The sequence below is a fragment of the Cetorhinus maximus genome, chromosome 10 (genome assembly GCF_964194155.1).
Source record: "Cetorhinus maximus chromosome 10, sCetMax3.hap1.1, whole genome shotgun sequence".
Classification (NCBI taxonomy): domain Eukaryota; kingdom Metazoa; phylum Chordata; class Chondrichthyes; order Lamniformes; family Cetorhinidae; genus Cetorhinus; species Cetorhinus maximus.
In genome coordinates this window covers 15,024,808-15,042,288 of record NC_135888.1, presented here as the reverse complement: position 1 = coordinate 15,042,288, position 17,481 = coordinate 15,024,808, and the positions used below count along the sequence as shown (strand labels likewise).

General features: G+C 40.3%; 2 protein-coding genes across 4 annotated transcripts in view; one reads left to right on the top strand and one right to left on the bottom strand.

The window, feature by feature from the left end:
• Positions 1-9,163, top strand: part of phyhd1 (phytanoyl-CoA dioxygenase domain containing 1) — a 23,049-nt gene extending 13,886 nt beyond the window's left edge. The window contains exons 8-11 of the mRNA XM_078550030.1: positions 98-226; positions 1,104-1,220; positions 2,824-2,950; positions 5,775-9,163. Coding sequence (XP_078406156.1) covers positions 98-226; positions 1,104-1,220; positions 2,824-2,950; positions 5,775-5,820 — 419 coding nt within the window. The 3' untranslated portion in view covers positions 5,821-9,163. The remainder of the gene's footprint in view (positions 1-97; positions 227-1,103; positions 1,221-2,823; positions 2,951-5,774) is intronic.
• On the bottom strand, positions 6,526-17,481 carry dolk (dolichol kinase). 3 transcript variants are annotated; one of them, XM_078550023.1, is made up of 3 exons: positions 17,415-17,481; positions 10,988-12,869; positions 6,526-8,351 (listed from the first exon to the last, which is right to left on the bottom strand). In XM_078550023.1, the coding sequence occupies exon 2, from the start codon at positions 12,689-12,691 to the stop codon at positions 11,120-11,122; it is 1,572 nt and encodes a 523-aa protein (XP_078406149.1). In that variant the 5' UTR covers positions 12,692-12,869; positions 17,415-17,481; the 3' UTR covers positions 6,526-8,351; positions 10,988-11,119. The 3 variants fall into 3 exon arrangements, with proteins under 3 accessions (XP_078406149.1, XP_078406151.1, XP_078406150.1); XM_078550025.1 differs by having other exon boundaries at positions 6,526-8,329; XM_078550024.1 differs by having other exon boundaries at positions 17,430-17,481.

The window sequence follows — 17,481 nt, the reverse complement described above, 5'->3', positions numbered from 1 at the left end:
CAGCTTCTTGCGGATGTACGTTGATTACCTGCTCTTGGTCCAGTAGCAGATTCATCCCTGAATAATCTCCAATAAATCTTGTTTTTACTGTTTCCAGTGACCCCTCATCAGGATGCCTCCTTCCTATATACAGAACCTCTTGGACGCATCACTGGTTTTTGGATTGCACTGGAGGATGCAACTGAGGAGAATGGCTGCCTTTGGTTTATCCCCGGCTCCCACACAGGTAGGAATCTTAACTACCATGAGCGTGAGGTTTCTCATATACGTAATGGTGCACGGATGCCACTTTTAGGGAGCTGCCTTATTAAATTCACCATTGGACCTTGAGATTGTCTATTAATTATGAAATCACAAATCTCAGCTGTGCTGCTGTTGCAAAGTGATGGTTTTTCCATTCATTCCTGGGATTTGGGTGTCTCTGAGAAGGCTAGCATTTGCTCCCCATCCCTAATCACTCTAGAGAAGGTGGCGGTGAGCCGCCTTCTTGAACCGCTGCAGCCCATGCGGTGTAGGTACACCCACAGTACCGTTAGGAAGAGAGTTCCAGGATTTTGACTCAGCACCAGTGAAGGAACGGTGATATAGTTCCAAGTCAGGATGGTGTATGACATGGAGGGGAACTTGCAGGCAGTTGTGTTCCCATGTGTCTGCTGCCTTTGTTCTCCTCGGTGGTGGACGTTGTGGGTTTGGAAGGTGCTGTTGAAGGAGCTTTGTTGAGTTGCTGCATTGCACCTTGTAGATGGTACATACTGCTGCCACTGTGCTCCACTGGGTGGAGGGGATGAATGTTTAAGGTATGGGGTGATGATCAAGCATGCTACTTTGTACTGGATGGAAGTCATTCTATGGCAGAGTGGCAAGACGGGAAGGCAGACACCTCAAGCCATTCTCTGGTTCTTCTCCCCACAGCCCTGAGATTAGGCACGCTTCCTCAGCTGAGGAAAGTGTGTTGCGTAGGCATAAAGGAAGCAGAGGGAAAAAAACCCCACAAAACTGGAAAATTTGCATGCAAAAATGTGTGTAATTAGTGATTGAAAATCTAAGGCACTATAAAGTCTGTTTATGCCCGTTATATAGCACTTTGTTTTTCTGACTGACAGCTGGTATTACACGGAGGATGTTGCGTGCCGCAAAAGGAGAGTATCCTCTGATCAAATTTATCGGGAAGGAACATGGTTATCTAGATGACGAATTCATCCCTGTTCCGGTTAAAAAAGGTAGATGCCAATTTGTATTAGACTGGGATGGTAATGGAGATCGACTGCAATGCTTTGTATTGTAAAGTAGCTCCATATATTGTGGGTGTGCAGGTCAAAGTTACTGATGGAAACTGTAGCTATGGAATATCAGGGGACATTACGAGTAATACAGCTGGTGCCTCTGACGATGTCAAAAATACTTGTGATCATCCGCAGAACCATGAGATTATATTCCTACACTGAACTCTGCTTCTGTTACTCTTCAGATTATTTGGTTTACGGTCAAGGTCACTGGTTTTTGGTTTTCACAGAAAAACAAAAGGAATTGTAGAATATGTTCTTCACTGTTTAGAAATTATTGTGCAATAGAAATAGATTTGACTTTAACCAAGCAGTAATGTGACGCTCCATCCTATAGTATGACATGGTCTACTAGCCTGATTCCCTGTACTGTGGGTGTGCAACTGTAGGGAGGGGAGGGAGGAAAACAGAGGGGAGGTAGCAAGACTAGGCCAACCAGGAAGGAAGCAATACATGAATTGGCACCTGAGCCCAGGACAATGCCTGAGAGTTTGTTTTAAAAGTAGTTTTGGAGTAGTCCTCAAAGCAGGCAGGCCAGCTGAGTATTTTATCATTTGGTGAATGATTACTTGTTAAAATTAGACTGCATTTGTTTCCATCCCTGCATAGTTCTTGTTTTACTCTGTTACGTCATTTCGAGAAACAGAGTAGGCAGCGGCCTAACCTGTACAGGCTTAGAAGTAGTTTTGTAACAGTGGAAGAAAATTCTCTAAAAGGGGAAGAAACAATGGAGCCCTATATTGGCTGCCATCTTTTCCTTGGAGACAGTAAAAAAATGACTTTGAAAAAGATTAATTTTAGAAAGAATAAATGTTTGTGCGGATGTTGAATTATGTTAGCCAGAGATTTACAATTTGTGTGAAGCAACAAAAAAAAGCTATAGTTTTAACTGGTGCTGCACGTTGAATCGTAGAACTGTACATAGAAAGCAATCTAGTACACTTACAGTTTAAAGTGATGAATGTGATAGATAATGGGATAACGGGATAGATAATAGGAAATAATGTCCTAGGAACATATCAGGACGCAGCGGAGTGACATAATTGCATTTCTGCACTTGTGTAGATCAATGCGCGAGCGCAGATGGGTATTGGCAGCCATCTTGCGCTGGCAGGAGACACGGTACTAAAATTACCTGGCGGTTCCCGCAATGTGTGAGCATTGCCGGTGCTTCAAGCTTCTCTCAATTACAGCGGAGGGATGGTTCCCAAACAACATTTGTGACTTTAAGTTGCAGGCTGCTTGCTGACCTGCCCTGATGTTGGGAAGGTACACAAAAGCCTGGTTTTCTGGCCTGGAGCATGTGCTGTCCTATACTGGCAGTGCCCGGGGCATGGGGGGGGGGGAGGGGGGGACCCTTTTGGGTATCAGTGCTACTGGAGGCAGTGGGACTATTTTTATTTAATTTTAACAATGCTGCCATATAAATACAGAAATGAATAAACATAAATTGTTCTTAACCTGAATGTTTATTCGAATAAGATACTGTCTAAGTGTAACTAAGACTCCTGCCTTTTGCTGGATGATTTGCTTTATGCAGGTGGGCTTGTCCTCATTCATGGACAGGTTGTGCACAAAAGTGCTTCAAACACATCTGATAAATCACGGCATGTCTACACTTTCCACCTGATGGAATCCCAGGATAGTCGCTGGAGTGAGGAGAACTGGTGAGGATTTCAGTTAGTACCTCAATGCCTGTATGCGTGCATGAGAGAGTTGCATTTACAACATCTTCAGTGTTGGTTTGGTTTTATTGCTCTTAATGTAACCCTCTGCTGTTTCCAGCAGCAGTATTTCTTCTTTTGACTACAAGTGATGGTATTGTCTAAACTGTCAACCTCTGTGTCAGTCTGTTGGCAGCTGATGAAACATCTAATGGTCAAGATGATTTTTGATCACCTGGAGGGGACGGTGTTGCTGTGCAGTGCGCCATCTACTGCCCTGGCTGAGATTGAAAAACTCTTGGTGAATTTTAAAGTGCATCCCTGACTTCACCTCCCCATCACTTTCTTTCAATGCCAGACATTGATTGGCCTTTTTCTTGGAGAGGTTAAAAATTCTGATCTCTTGTCTAAATTGAGGCTGGCTAATTTCAATACAGCATATCCAATTAAAATATTAGGCGGTATAAAGTCAGGCCTTACAATTATGTTCTGGGATACTAAGGTTCAAATACTTAACATGTCCATCTAACTCCCCACTGTGCTGTTTTAATGGAGGCATTATTCACAAGGTGTTTCTAAAGTCATTGCGCAACTTTAAACACCTAGGATGTACACATGAAGCAAACTAAATGGCATATGAAAGAATAATTCAAAGTTTATTTTAACGTTATTAATGTTGTGTTAATGTTAATGTTCAGCAGCAAATAGAGAATATTTTCAATGATTTAGGAAATAAGATTGAACAATCTATCATAAAAGATGCTGGTTATGTTGAAGCCTAGAAACTTGAACTGTATTGTGTTAAAACTATGAATTATGCTTTCATGTCCTGTTTACAGTTTGCATCGATCACATGTACATGCAAACCCAGAGGGAGAAAACAGTTTGGACCAGTGTTCTTATTTCCCAGTTCTTACTGGTGTTCCATTTTAAGGTATACAAGACCAATTTGGACCAGTATTCTTATTTCCCAGTTTTTACTGGTGTTCCATTTTAAGCTATACAAGATCAGTTTGGACCAGTATTCTTATTTCCCAGTTTTTACTGGTGTTTCATTTTAAGGTATACAAGATCAGTTTGGACCAGTATTCTTATTTCCCAGTTTTTACTGTTTTTTCATCCTGGGAAGTTATTAAATTTTGAAGTTCCACAAGAACTTTATAAATGCTGGGTTTTTAAAATAAATTGATGACCTGTTACAATAGCTTGAGGGAGAAATTTCAAGTTAAATTGCTAAGTGTTCATATGTGACTATGGGATTTTCTGGTCCCACCCGCTGTGGGAATCGTCGAAGGTGAGATGGAAAATTTGATGGACCAGCAAAAGGTCCGTTGACTTTGGGTGAGAATTTCTGGTCCCACCCGCAATTTCGGAAGTCCCTGAATATCACTTCAAATTCAACCAGGAATGTCAAATTAGAGAATATAAATTAAAATGAATGAAGAAGTATATTTAAAGCAAGTATACATTTTGTGAGAAATGTACAAAACTGAGGGGAAAACAGTGCAAAACGAAGTGATAAAATGTCCAATGTTTTTAATTGGATTCATTTTGGGACAGGAACAGCTTCACATACCTATGGTGTTGGGAGTGTGTTTACAAAGTAAATTTCACCATGAACTGGCTATTCTTCTGTGGCAATGCTCAAAGATTTAAGTAAAATAATTGCCACGAGACAAGGTAGAGGCAAAAGCATTGGGTATATTCAAATTATGTTAGAAGCTAAAGAAGGGATTGTAGTATCCTAGAGGCTGAACATTGTGGGACAAATGGGGAAAAATTTTCCCCCCGTTGGGGGTGGGAAAGAGTGAGTTGTCACGCTGTCACATGAGTTGGGACATGTCCATAACTTTTATTGAAACCTTTAATAAAAATCTAAATACCCACATGAAACCCCATCCTGCCTGTGGACGAGGTTTCATGCTTTTTCCAAAGCCCACCAGGGCTCCCGGCCTGCCCGCCAATCTTAAGGTTGGACGGGCAGGTCCATTAATGACTTTAATTAGTTTTTCAATGGCCTCAATAGGCCATCGACAGGTCGGCGGGCACGCAGCTGACTCGGCTGCGCCCCCACCGACCTGAAAATGGAAATGACACGGGGGTAACATCGGGAGTTCCACCCGACGTCATGTCATCCTGCGTCATTTTACATATTGGCGAGTGGGCCCCGCCCCCGCTCGCCAACCGGAAAATCCTGCCCACGGTCTTTCATCATTCGGACTTTTCTCTTAACGCTGTAGAGTTGATGGGAAGAATGAGGGGAGGCAACACAAACTAAATGGTACAATTTTAAAAGAGGTACAGAAACAGAGAAACCTGGGAATGTATCTACACAAATCTTTGAAGGACAAGCTGTTTAAAATAAAAACAGGTCCTTGGCTTCATTAATAGATGCAAGGAAGTTATGCTAAGCCTCTATATAGAACACTGGTTAGGCCTCAGCTGCATTCAGTTCTGGGCTGCACAGTTTTGTTGATGCAGAAGAACCAGAGGCAACAAGAGGAAACAATTTTTTTTACTTGAGTTGTTGTGACTTGGAATGTATTGCCTGAAAAGGAGGTGGAAACAGATTGAATTGGAACTTTGAAATGAGAATTGGATAAATACTTGAAAGGGAAGCATTTTATAGGGCAACGGGGAAAGAACATGGGAGTGGGAATAATTGGATAACCCAATGAGCTAACACAGGCATGATGAGCTGAGTGGGCTCCTTCTGTACTGTATCATTCTATGATTCTATAATTTGAGAGAGTGTATGGCTGAATAAAGTTTGGATCATTGTTTCGATGCATGTGCTGAATATACTTTTTCTTTTTTTCAATTCCAGGTTGCAGCCAACTCCAGAACTACCATTCCCACCTCTGTACACTTAAATTTCACCTTTTTGCCCAGTGTCAATGGAATGCAAGAATACATTATGTACCGACGTGTAATGTCGTATTGTGCTGTTAGCTGGAAAGTATAATACTTTTAATTAGATTCATTTTGGGACAAGGACAACTTCACATACCTATGGTGTGGGGAGTGTATTTACAAAGTAAATTTCACCATGATGAACTGCCTATTCTTCTGTTACAATGCTCACATACTTAAGTAAAATAAATTGTATCCCTCTGCTACTGTCTTTCTGCTCATCTGCCACTCTGTCATTCTGACTGTGATTTGGATTGGCCTCACATTTTACCATTTATACACAAGTATATAAAGCTGCAATTCACCTGTCCTATGCTTTGCTTTATTCCTCCTATTTTAAGAATTTCAGTTCATAAAAACAAATCTGTTCTGTTGGAAATACGTGATATGCAATTTTTAATAAGAAAGCTTATTGAAGTTAATTATTTCAGTATGCTGTAATAAACTTGACAGAAACTGAAGTAAGTTGTGCATCTTGCGAAGATGCCTGAGGATCTTGGCTCAGATACCCAAATATTAATTAGAGTCAACCAAGTCTTGGGAAACTTGTTTACGCCTTTTGTAGCCTTGTTTACACCATGTTTGGTTCCCTTGGAGCAGAAATTGTGAAGAAAGAGAGCTAGTATTATGAAAAGGAAGGAAAGAAAGAAAATCATCAAATCCACTTGGATGATCAATAAGTTCCAATTTATTGTGTGACATTTTACACTTTCAGTGAATACAGTGCAAACTTTCTACACTTCATTACAATACAGATCAATGTAAGCATAATATAGAAGGTAATCAATACACGGAACAAAGGTCCAATGTTACATGGGTTTCTGATTTCTTCGGCACACTCTGTTATATTCATAAAATGTTACTTGAGCCAATTTTTACTCAGTCTAACATTTATTTGCAGAATGAACATTACAATCATACACCTCCGAACTCAACTACACTCCAGTTTTGGTGATTGTCTCTTTACATCCTCTCAAGTGAAACCCCAATTACGCCATCCACCTGCATACCATTAAATACAATCGAGGTGCAAATGCCAGACTTCCATGAATTTGAAGGTCAAAATCGGGTTAGAACAGATTTCATCCCCATTATATGATCATTTATCTCATTGTAAACCAGAGATGGCCATTTGAACCTGAGCACATTTGAAGGTGGGGTGGGGGAAGAAAGAGGCTGTATATTAATTGCACTACAATCTGTACCATAAATATATCTAAGACACAGAATGTGTTGCATCTGTGGAGTAATGTCCAGTAGGCTAGCATGGTAATAGACGTGATGAGATTTCAGGGGACCTGATTAGCCGCTTTACTCGTGTGGCCCCAAAGTGGGAATTTGAACTGAACGAAAGTGCTAAAATTATGAATTCCTTACACTGGGATATTTAGATGTCGGTATGCGTGGGGATTATAAATACATGGCTGCCTTTGAATTTTTCCTGTTTCATCTCTGCTTCCTTTCATCTTTTGCCACTTCTCCCCTTCTCACTTCAATGGTTCCAGAGGGATGGTTCCAGACACCTTGTTTTCTCTGTGGATAATAATGGCGGTGATCAGATGATGATGTATGGGTACTACTGGCTGTGAATGTTCAGACAGATAAATGTGGCATGAAGTCGGGGGACATACAAAGGGATTCTTTGGTCATGACTGAAGGTAGGGGGGATGGGGAAGAGGGTACAGAGAAGAGAGGGTGTAGGAGGCAGCGTAGGAGGAAGCAGAGATGATACTGGAATAGGCCAGAAGGGATAAGAGGCTATAGAAACAAATACTCACGGATCACTAAAACTAATAACTGGAGACAATAGCCACGTGAAAACTAATCCCGACATCAGTGCAACATTGTTAAAAACTTCTAGGCTAACTGTAGGGTGCCAAGCAAACTACATGAAGTTGTCTTATACACATCAGCTTAGGGGTTAACAAAGCACATATTGGGTAATCACAGCTAGTGATACTTAATTATAGATTTATTTTACATGTCTTTTTTTAATGTTTTGTAGCCCTGCGGAACCTTCCATTTCCTAATGCTATTCCATTATAAACAGCTGTACATGCACCTTATCAAAAAGTTTACAATCAAGAAATCTCATTTCAGTAAACTTCTTCAAGACAACAATCATTTTACAGTGCAAAACATCACCAAAAAATCATCTAACTGTGGGAAATATTTAACTTGTATTATTAAAGTGTCCCAACATGACACGGAAGGAACAGTGCTTCAATTAATCAGTCCTCCAGCAAACTGAAGTGACAAGAGACAGTATCCTTCTTGTTGCATTCTATGACTTGTGCTTATGTTTAGATTGGAATGAAATACAAGTCTGAAACACCAGCATTAGGGAGAAACTTCAGTGTAAACACATTTGGTCTCCTGCCGCCTTCTCTGCAGGCAATCGCTCTTGCTGCTCCTCATGTCTGACATCCTTCCAGTGTATGGCCCAGCGGTCATTCTTCATTCATAAGCCTGGGCAGTAAATGTTGTCAGCCTATTTTACCACAAACATGTCACATGCCAAGCTTGAACCTACCGTGATGTCTGTACTCCCATGTTCCCCAACTGGCGTCACAAGATAGCAACTAGCACCCAGATGCCTAGCTTATTCCACTACCTGATCCTAAAGCCCGACAAAGTCAATCTTTTCTAATATAACTTATTTAATATACATTATTTTGAAGATAAGGTGAATAGCAACTGTTTGAACTGATAGTTGATCAGCACAGCCCTAGTCATGAAACTCATGTTCTACCTTAGCAGCAATATTGCACCCCAAAAAAATGTTTATTAAAGAGTCCACCAGTCAATTATTATGAGGTAGTGATTTTTTTTTTCCCCTCTTCATCCAAGAGATTAAGTTTTCTCAGGTGGGTGTGGATCTGATAACTATCACCCAATCAGAAAACATGAGACAAACTAACATCTACCTGGGGGTGAAATTTGGAATGTGACACCTGCCCCACTCAGCAAGAGAAAAACAAGAAGTTAAAAAAATAAATTAGTGCAGAATGCAATGTAGTTGTGATTTTGTTCTCTAGCAACTAAAGACCATTTGTAAGCTCTTTTTCTTGTGTGTGTATATGTCTGGGAGGTTGCTTTGTAAGGATATCTGTCTTTCTCCACTCTTTCTGTTTCTGGCATCAAAAACTTGTATTTAAAAAGCGCCTTTAACATCGGAAATGTATGCAAGGTGGCTTCATATGGACATAATTAGATAAAAATTTACACCAAGCCAAAACCAGAACTTTTAGGATTGGGGCTTGACAGGGTAGACACGGAGGTTGTTTCCCCACCTGGGGAATTTAGAACACGGGGGCACAGTCTCTGGTTATGGTGCCAATCATTTAGAACTGAGATGAGGAGAAATTTCTTCACTCAGAGGGTGAGGGTTGTGGATGCTCCATTATTGAATATATTTAAGGCTGAGATAGACAGAATTTTGGTCTCTTAGGAAATCGTGGGATATGGGGAGCATGCAGGAAAATGGCAACGAGGCAGATGATTAACCATGATCTTATTTAAATGATGGAACAGGGTCAAGGAGCTACGTGGTCTATTCCCGCTCCTATTTCTTTTGTTCTTATGTATGATTTAGGACAAGACACAAGTCACTGCTGAATGACTGGCAACTGATTTCCATGTCTTGATTATTTTCTGGAGCAGTTCCTGTAAGATGGACAGAGTGACTTGGATTGAGTGGCTCACCAATTCTTTTACCCTGCCTAATCTTCCCTTCACTTACTCTGAAGAAGCTCCTTCTGTCTGTGCAGTGCTTCTTTCCCCAGTGATAGATTAAAACTTGCTTATGTTTAACAGAATTTGAACAGAAAAACTTGCAGTTTAACAGAATACCTAATACTATATACGCTTTGTGAATGTGGTTCTGCATTATTGCAAATTACTCTATAGTACCATTCCTGGCTGACTTGGAATCATTAAGGACTAATGTTCGCTGCATTTTCCAATATGTATAGCATATAGGATTCAGCCATGATTTTACATTCAGTAAAATCTTTAGTGCATGATTAGGTTTGCAAATGTTTTGAGGTCTGGGTTCTGCACCTGACTGCCAGCAATGGAAATCCATGACACTCCACCATCAGTAGATCATCTGATTGAGAGTACAATTAAAATATTTTTCTTCAGTCAATACTTGCTCTTTTTAAAAAACAAAATCTTATCATTTCTATTCTCCGATCTTCTCTGTTTGATTATGCAGGGTGGGGTTAGTGAAAGAGCATTTAATATTGAGCCCAAAACTGTTCTTATCTAATAGCCACATGAGAACTGTTCAACAAAAGGAGTCATTGGATAGCGACAAAAGCAAAATACTGCGGATGCGGGAAATCTGAATTAAAAACAGAAAATGCTGGAAGAACTCAGCAAGTCAGGCAATATTTATAAAGCAAGGTAAAGGTTAACCCTTCAGCCATTAATTACCCTTTATCAGAGCACTTATAAGATTAATCCTTAAATATTAACCATTTTGCCTTTCATTACAGTTGTTGTCTGACTTGCTGAGTGTTTCCAGCAATTTCGGTTTTTGTCTCAGATTTCCAGCACCTGCAGTAGTTTATTTATTGCAAAATTTGGCTTCTGATTGGGTGAAGAAAAAAATAGCGGTCATGGCCAATCAAGCATCAGAAGTAAAAAGATTAATATGATTGCATCAATGGTGGGAGTTCATTATTTTTGTTTCATTTTTACAAACTGATAAGTACCACTCAACAACTTTTCCCTCTTCAAACCGATGACTTGTGTTGAGGTACATGTGAAAGGCACCAGCAGTGGCCATTTACCATTCTGATGTTTCAGACACAGTTCTTCATTCCTCTGTTCTAATGAAGGGGTACGCCTGAAACATTAACATCTTCCTTTCTTTATAAATTTTGAGGAGTGGAAACCCTGGCTGATTTATTTTAATTGACCTCCCTCAGCCAAGGGGAGATAAGTTAATTCAGTATAGACCAGGGAATAAACTAGGGGACCTTCCTTGTGTGTACGGCCTAATTTCACCTCGCGGAATGAATTTAGTATTGGGGAAGCCGTAACACATTCTTTTGTATGAGGTTACCACTGCCTTAAATTAATAATTTATCAGTTAGATATTAACTTGCTTTGAGTCACCTCTGAATATTATGATTTCCTTCTTCTGGTGGCATTGGTATGTTTTTGTACTTCAGTTAAAGGGATAGTGCCCTTGTACCTGAAAAAAACAGAACATTCACCACGATATAAGCGTATATCCAATTATCCCATTCAAACCATCAGCATAAGGAAAAGATACAAAGGCAATAGAAGATTGTCTATTTGATCAGTGTAAGCTTCTAGCAGGGAGACTAGAACAATAGATCCCATAATCCAGGTGTAGCTGCCATTTAGGCTCACTGTTTTATCAAAGATGAGAATCAAAGCAACAGCAATGATCTGGGCAAAGACAGAGGTTGCTGTTCCTTCAAAGGTCTTTTTCGTTCCAGGCCACCTAACTTCTCCCATTGTGCTTCCAATAGCAGAGGCCATGGCGTCGCCAATCCCCACGGCCAGGACTCCAGCATAGGGAGCTAGTGCTACCTCCCCCGGAAAAGAGCTTTTTGGGGCAAACACTCCGGGGAACAGCCATACAGGCAGGGTCAGTCCTAGCAGCAGGTAAATGTGCGTCAGGATCAAAGGACCACTATCACGGTCATCAAGAAACAGGGCCAGCATTGGTCTCAATATCATTCCAAGTGGTTTAATCTTAAAATGCCTTATATATTCCAACACCACAAACGCAGCAAAGCAAACCACAGCAGCAATATAGAGTAACGGACGATCATAGATGAGGCCTGGGACGTAGGTTGCTACTATAATGATATGGAAGCTTTTCCGCATAGCTGTGGAAGCTTTGTACTCTTTCGATTCAGATGATTGCTTACTGTTCTGATGAAAGACAATGAGTGAAGCAAGAAATGCCAGTGTGATCCAGTAGCTCAGTAGGTAGATCCTGGTTCTGGTGGATGTGAGGAAGTTGAGAAGCCAAGCAAAAAGATGGTTCCTGGTCAGTCGGTAGAACCAGGGCACCATGATTCCCAATCCAAAAATGACTGCCGTCACATGGAAAATCAGCGATGAAGCCCAGGTCTTAGAGTCCATGAAGCAGTACAAAATAGTGAAAACCAATCCCAGAAGGGCCGTCCCAACCACAGTCACCAAGAGGAATGATGCAAGTGGATCATATCCACCATCTCCGAAAGTCAAAGAACGTTTAATCAGCTGGTTGGTGACTATGCTCAAACCTGACAAGAACAACATAACTTCTCCTGGGGTGAAGCTCCGTGGCATAATATAAAGGACAATGAGAGAAAGATAGACAAAAATCAATAACACCTCCAGGATTTCTATGACCTCGGAAACAGAAAGAGTGTGCTTAAGACCATATATTATGGCGCTGGTTGCAAAACCGTACACAACGCTGGTATTGGTGGGCAGTGGCTTTGTGAGGCCCAAACCCAGCAATGAGATGAACAGAGCAATGGCCATTCCCGCAGCCGAACACACAATGCAGAATCGTTCAAACTGTACATTTCCGACCGTTTCCCACTGCTCCTTTAACACGGTTCCTAGCAGAGGCAAAACCACGCTGGCCGGCAGCAGGCCACTACTAAAGGCCGTTCTATATTGAAAAACTGCATTTCCAGACTTCAGTAGCCGGTCCCACTTGTGCTGAACATAAAAAGCCTGAATCGCCAAAGCAAGTGTGCACCAGGAAAAGGTGTTCCAGATCACAGCGTGGACAGACAATACGATGATGAAAACAATGCAAGACTCCACAAAGACAGGATTTTTCAACATAGCTGCAGATTTTTCTTCTGACGTACAGAGAATTGAGAAAGTTTTAATTATTCTAGAATCCAGGGAAGTGTTTGAGGTTCCATTCCGTTTGCCAAGATTTATTCGGTTAAATTTCCCCTTTGTCTGATTGGTTTTTCTTCCAACTGTGCAACTGGGTAGATCTAACTGACTGTCAGACCTGGAACAGAGATTGTAACGTAGACTGCATTAGTTACAGTTAGATTATAAGATAATAGTGCCAAATGTTGTAGAGAGGCTTTTTCATCCATTTGCGCATCTCTCAAAAGGAATGTCAGTAAGTCAGATACAGGGGTGAAATTTAACAATCTGTTAGATTCACCAAGCTTGCTTATGTTTGTCTTTAATTCAGCTCACTTCGTATTGGGGAGATCAGCAGTTAAGCACCGTGCAGTCTGAAGCTGAGCTCACAGTCTAGTTTTTAACCAATATGCATGCGAATTTCCTGCTCAGGTGACATTTCTTCCCCCCGCCCCCACCTACCACCCAACAAACAGAAATAATGTGAGATTTTCAAATGTTTTTGGTGCTGTCCCTGGGTGATGCTTTAAAGGGAAGCTTATGGGAGTGGAATAGACAGAACCCAGTTTACACAACATAGTCTCCAGAAAGACCCTTGATAAAAAACATAATATCCTCATCATTATGTGACCTCAATAGTCAACTGGCAATGAGTAACAATAGTTTTTTCGACATCCCATTATTTCAGTGATAAACAGGCAGAAAAATGTTAATGCCATCAGTTTAGAATACATAGAATGAAGGGAGCCACTAGCCAATTCATTTCCAGTTTAGAATAACAAATTAAATGCAAAAATTCTACTGAAAACCAATGATTGATGCAGAATCACTAACATTATTGTGCTAACAATACCACCATTTTGCTGAATTAATAAAGGCTTTTTAATAAGGCTTCAGCTGTTGCTCTATATACCATCTGTCTGATGCAGTTAACTGGGAAACATATAATTAATTGACAAAGAGGGTAGACTATCTGTTGTATCTTCCACTCCAGCAGACACAGTATATAACTCCTGCCATCATAAACGTAAATACAAGAATTGATTGTGCATTGTGTTTTGCGTTCTCTGTTGTGACATAGGAACAGGAGTAGGCCATTCAGCCCCTTGAGCCTGTTCCACCACTCAACTAGATTATGACAGATACGTATTTCAATTCCAGCTACCTGTTTTGGTTCCTTAGCCCTTCATGTCATTGCCTAACAAAAATCCATCAATCTCAGTTTTGAAATTTTTAATTGTCCCAGTCTCAACAGCTTTCTGGGGAGAGAGTTCCAGAATTCTACTAACCCTTGTGTCAAGGAGTGCTTTCTGAGCTTCCTTCTGAATGGCTGAGCTCTATTTTTGAGGTTATATTCCCTTGTTCTGCACTCTCTCACCTGAGCAAACAGTTTCAATCTACCTACCTTATTCAATCCTTTGATCATCTTACACACCTCAATTAGATCATCCATTAATCTTCAATATCGAAGGGAATATAGCCCATACCATGCAATCTGCCCTCATAATTTAACACTTTTAGCCCCAGTACCCTCTGGTGAATCTGTGCTGCACCACCTCCAAGGCTAATATATCCTTTCAGAGGTGCAGTGCTCAGAACTGAATGCAGTGCATTGGGTCCTATTCAGAGCTCTGTCAGCTGTAACATAACTTTGACCCCTTTGAATTCCAGCCCTCTTTAGATAAGGACCTATATCTCATTAGCCTTTTTAACCAGCTTCAATACATGGCACCGAATGTCTCTCTTCAGTGACCAAAAATTGCTAAACAAAATTAAAATTGTTCAGGCTTCCTGCATTTTTGTGACTTTGGGCATTTCAATGCTTTCCTGGGCTTTTTCCTGTTTCCCGAAGAAATTATTTTAGTCTAAGTCTTATTGAAATGCTACTTGTGTCCTTCACCCTTCTGCCATCATCCATAGATATCTGTAACATATGATTTATGGTTTTTGTTTCATATCTCTTCCTGTATGTGTTATAATTTTTAGCTTAAAGTATATATCTTAAATAGACAAATCATGTGAATGAACAGCAGGATATTTAATTGGTGACATGGAAGCAGTGTGTTTTTTGTTAGAAAGAAATTCTGACAGATTATAAACCCATCGAAATACCTTGGTTGCTTTTTTGTGCATATGGATAAAGTTATAAACCTTTTCACAAAATAAGTTCCTCTTACTGTAACTAAGACCTACAGGACCTATTGCTTAGTTCTCACGGTTACAGTTCTGTTCTGAATGAAGCTTATAATTAAGGCTCATTAAAACTAGTTTTTATTTCCAATTTGAAAGCCCAGGTTTTAATTCAAATAAAGAGAAAATCAGTGAATCAGTTGGGAAACCTTGAGTTCCAAAATACCCAGGCAAATTTGGAGAAAATCAGCAAACAGCAATTTTTAGAGTCATAGAGGTCTACAGCACAGAAAAAGGCCCTTCGGCCCATCGACTCTGCACCAGTCAAACAAGTACCTAACTATTCTAATCCCATTTTCCAGCACTAGGCCCATAGCCTTGTATGCCATGGCATCGCAAGTGCACATCCAAATACTTCTTAAATGTAATGAGGGTTTTTGCCTCTACCACCCTTTCAGGTAGTGAGTTCCAGATTCCCACCACCCTCTGGGTGAAAAAATTCTTCCTCACATCGCCTCTAAACCTTCTGCCCCTTACCTTAAATCTATGCCCCTTTGTTATTGATCCCTCCACCAAGGGGAAAAGTTCCTTCTTGTTTACCCTATCTATACCCCTCATAATTTTATACACAATTTTATTTTGAACATCACTAGAACTCAAGAAGACAAGTAAAGTCCTTAAAAATGTGCAGTCAAGCAAAATGAAAAATCACAATTACTTACACAGTTCACAGTCAATATCTTAATACAACTCACCATCAGACTATTACTTGAAGAAAACACTTGCATTTAAATAATGCCTTTCACAGCCTCAGGATGTCCCAAAGCACTTTACAGCCAAGTAAATACTTTTGAAGTGTAGTCACTGTTGTAACTTAGGAAACTTGGCAGCCAATTTGCACACAGCAAGGTCCCACAATCTTCAATGAAATAATGACTAGATAATCTATTTTACTGATAGTTGAAGGATACATTCTGGCCAGGACATCGAGAGTAACTTCCCTGTTTTTATGCAAATAGTGCCATGGGATCTTTCACATCCACCTGAGAGAGCAGAAGGAGCCTCAATATACATCTCTTCTGAAACATGGCACCTCTAACAGTGCAGCACTCCCTCAGGGCTGCACTGGTCAGCCTAGATACTGTGCTCAAGACTCTGCAATGGGAATTGAACTGACAACCTTCTGACTCAGAGGTGAGAGTTCTACCACCAAATGCAGGCTGACTTAACTCCTAAAAAAACACTGAAATTGAAGAACTGATGTTTATTGTTATGTCTTCGGCCGCTTAATTGTTGCCATGCTTGTGTAAGTTAAATATTCCTGGAGCATGTACATGGGAATGGTTCATTCATGCTTTGAATAAACAATGTATGACATTAACCAGTCTTTGATTGAAACCAAGTTTTCAGGGAACTACTAATGTGGTAACTGTGCTGGTCTTGCTCAATATGTAATGAGGAATGGACGATTGACAATTGCTGCAGTGTCAAGAATATAGTCCTAAAGAAGTCATAAGTGTACAAACTGCACAGCATTTCTTTATTTTCCTTCCAAACATTGGGTCGGGGGATGTGCGTGCAACTCATCTGTGATGCCAGCATGACATAGACAACATACAAATGTGGGTGCTAACCTCAACATTGTGATACATGTGCATCTCTTGGCCTGATTTTTGATAAGGAACATTTTGTGGGTTTTTTCCACAAATTTGAGGGGACAGTTTTTAAACTGATTAATTGTCCAGTGATTTATTGTTGGAAAAATAAAATCTGATTTTCATAATCCCTACTTATCAAAAATATTCAATTGGCATGTAATCAGTTTCAAAGATACCAACCTGTGTTTATTTTTAAGAGACCCATCAACTCAGATGACATTTAAAACCAAAATGAGAGAATTACACTCCAGATGAGCAAGACATGGGAGGTTTGCGACTGTACTGAGCTAGAAATAGCTGACAGCAACCCACAGGCCAAATGTACACAGCAGGGGTCAGGAAACAGATTGCATATGCCCAGTACAAAATGCCCAACAGGCAAAATGAAGAAATTTGAATAACTGAATCCAAAATACAATATTCAAATTTCATTTTACATAATAATTGTCAGCCAAAAATAGCAAACAACAGGTAGGAAAGTGTAAAGTGGGATAGTTACAGTAAACCTTCCCGCATAGTAAGACTTTGATCATAGTGATAAATGAGTTCCAGTTATAGTACACACCCTAATCCTCCAGTCACAATTCAAAAAACAGGGAGGGGTGGGGGTGTCTAAGAAAGAAACTGTCAGATCAGCGGGTTTAACAATTTTAACAGTGGCGAGTGGTGGAAAAAAATAGTCTCGCAGCCTGTGGATCTCTACAGTGGCATTTGATTAAGAATAGCAGCTACTGATTAGGAACACTCGGAATAAAAAGCATTCGATTGCTAGTAGGGAATATGAAAACAATAATAAAGGGGAACATTCCCCCACTTTAATATCCCACCAGCAAAACAAAACAGTTAGAAAAAATACAAAAAAAAAGCATCATCCATAATAAAAAAAAATCTCTCACCACACAAACACACACCTTTCACCTTCCAGGAGGCGGCCATGATGAAAAGGGAATCACGTGACACGAG

Excerpts from the sequence above, each read along its gene's own strand:
- dolk (XM_078550023.1), bottom strand. The coding sequence starts at position 12,691 with ATGTTGAAAAATCCTGTCTTTGTGGAGTCTTGCATTGTTTTCATCATC.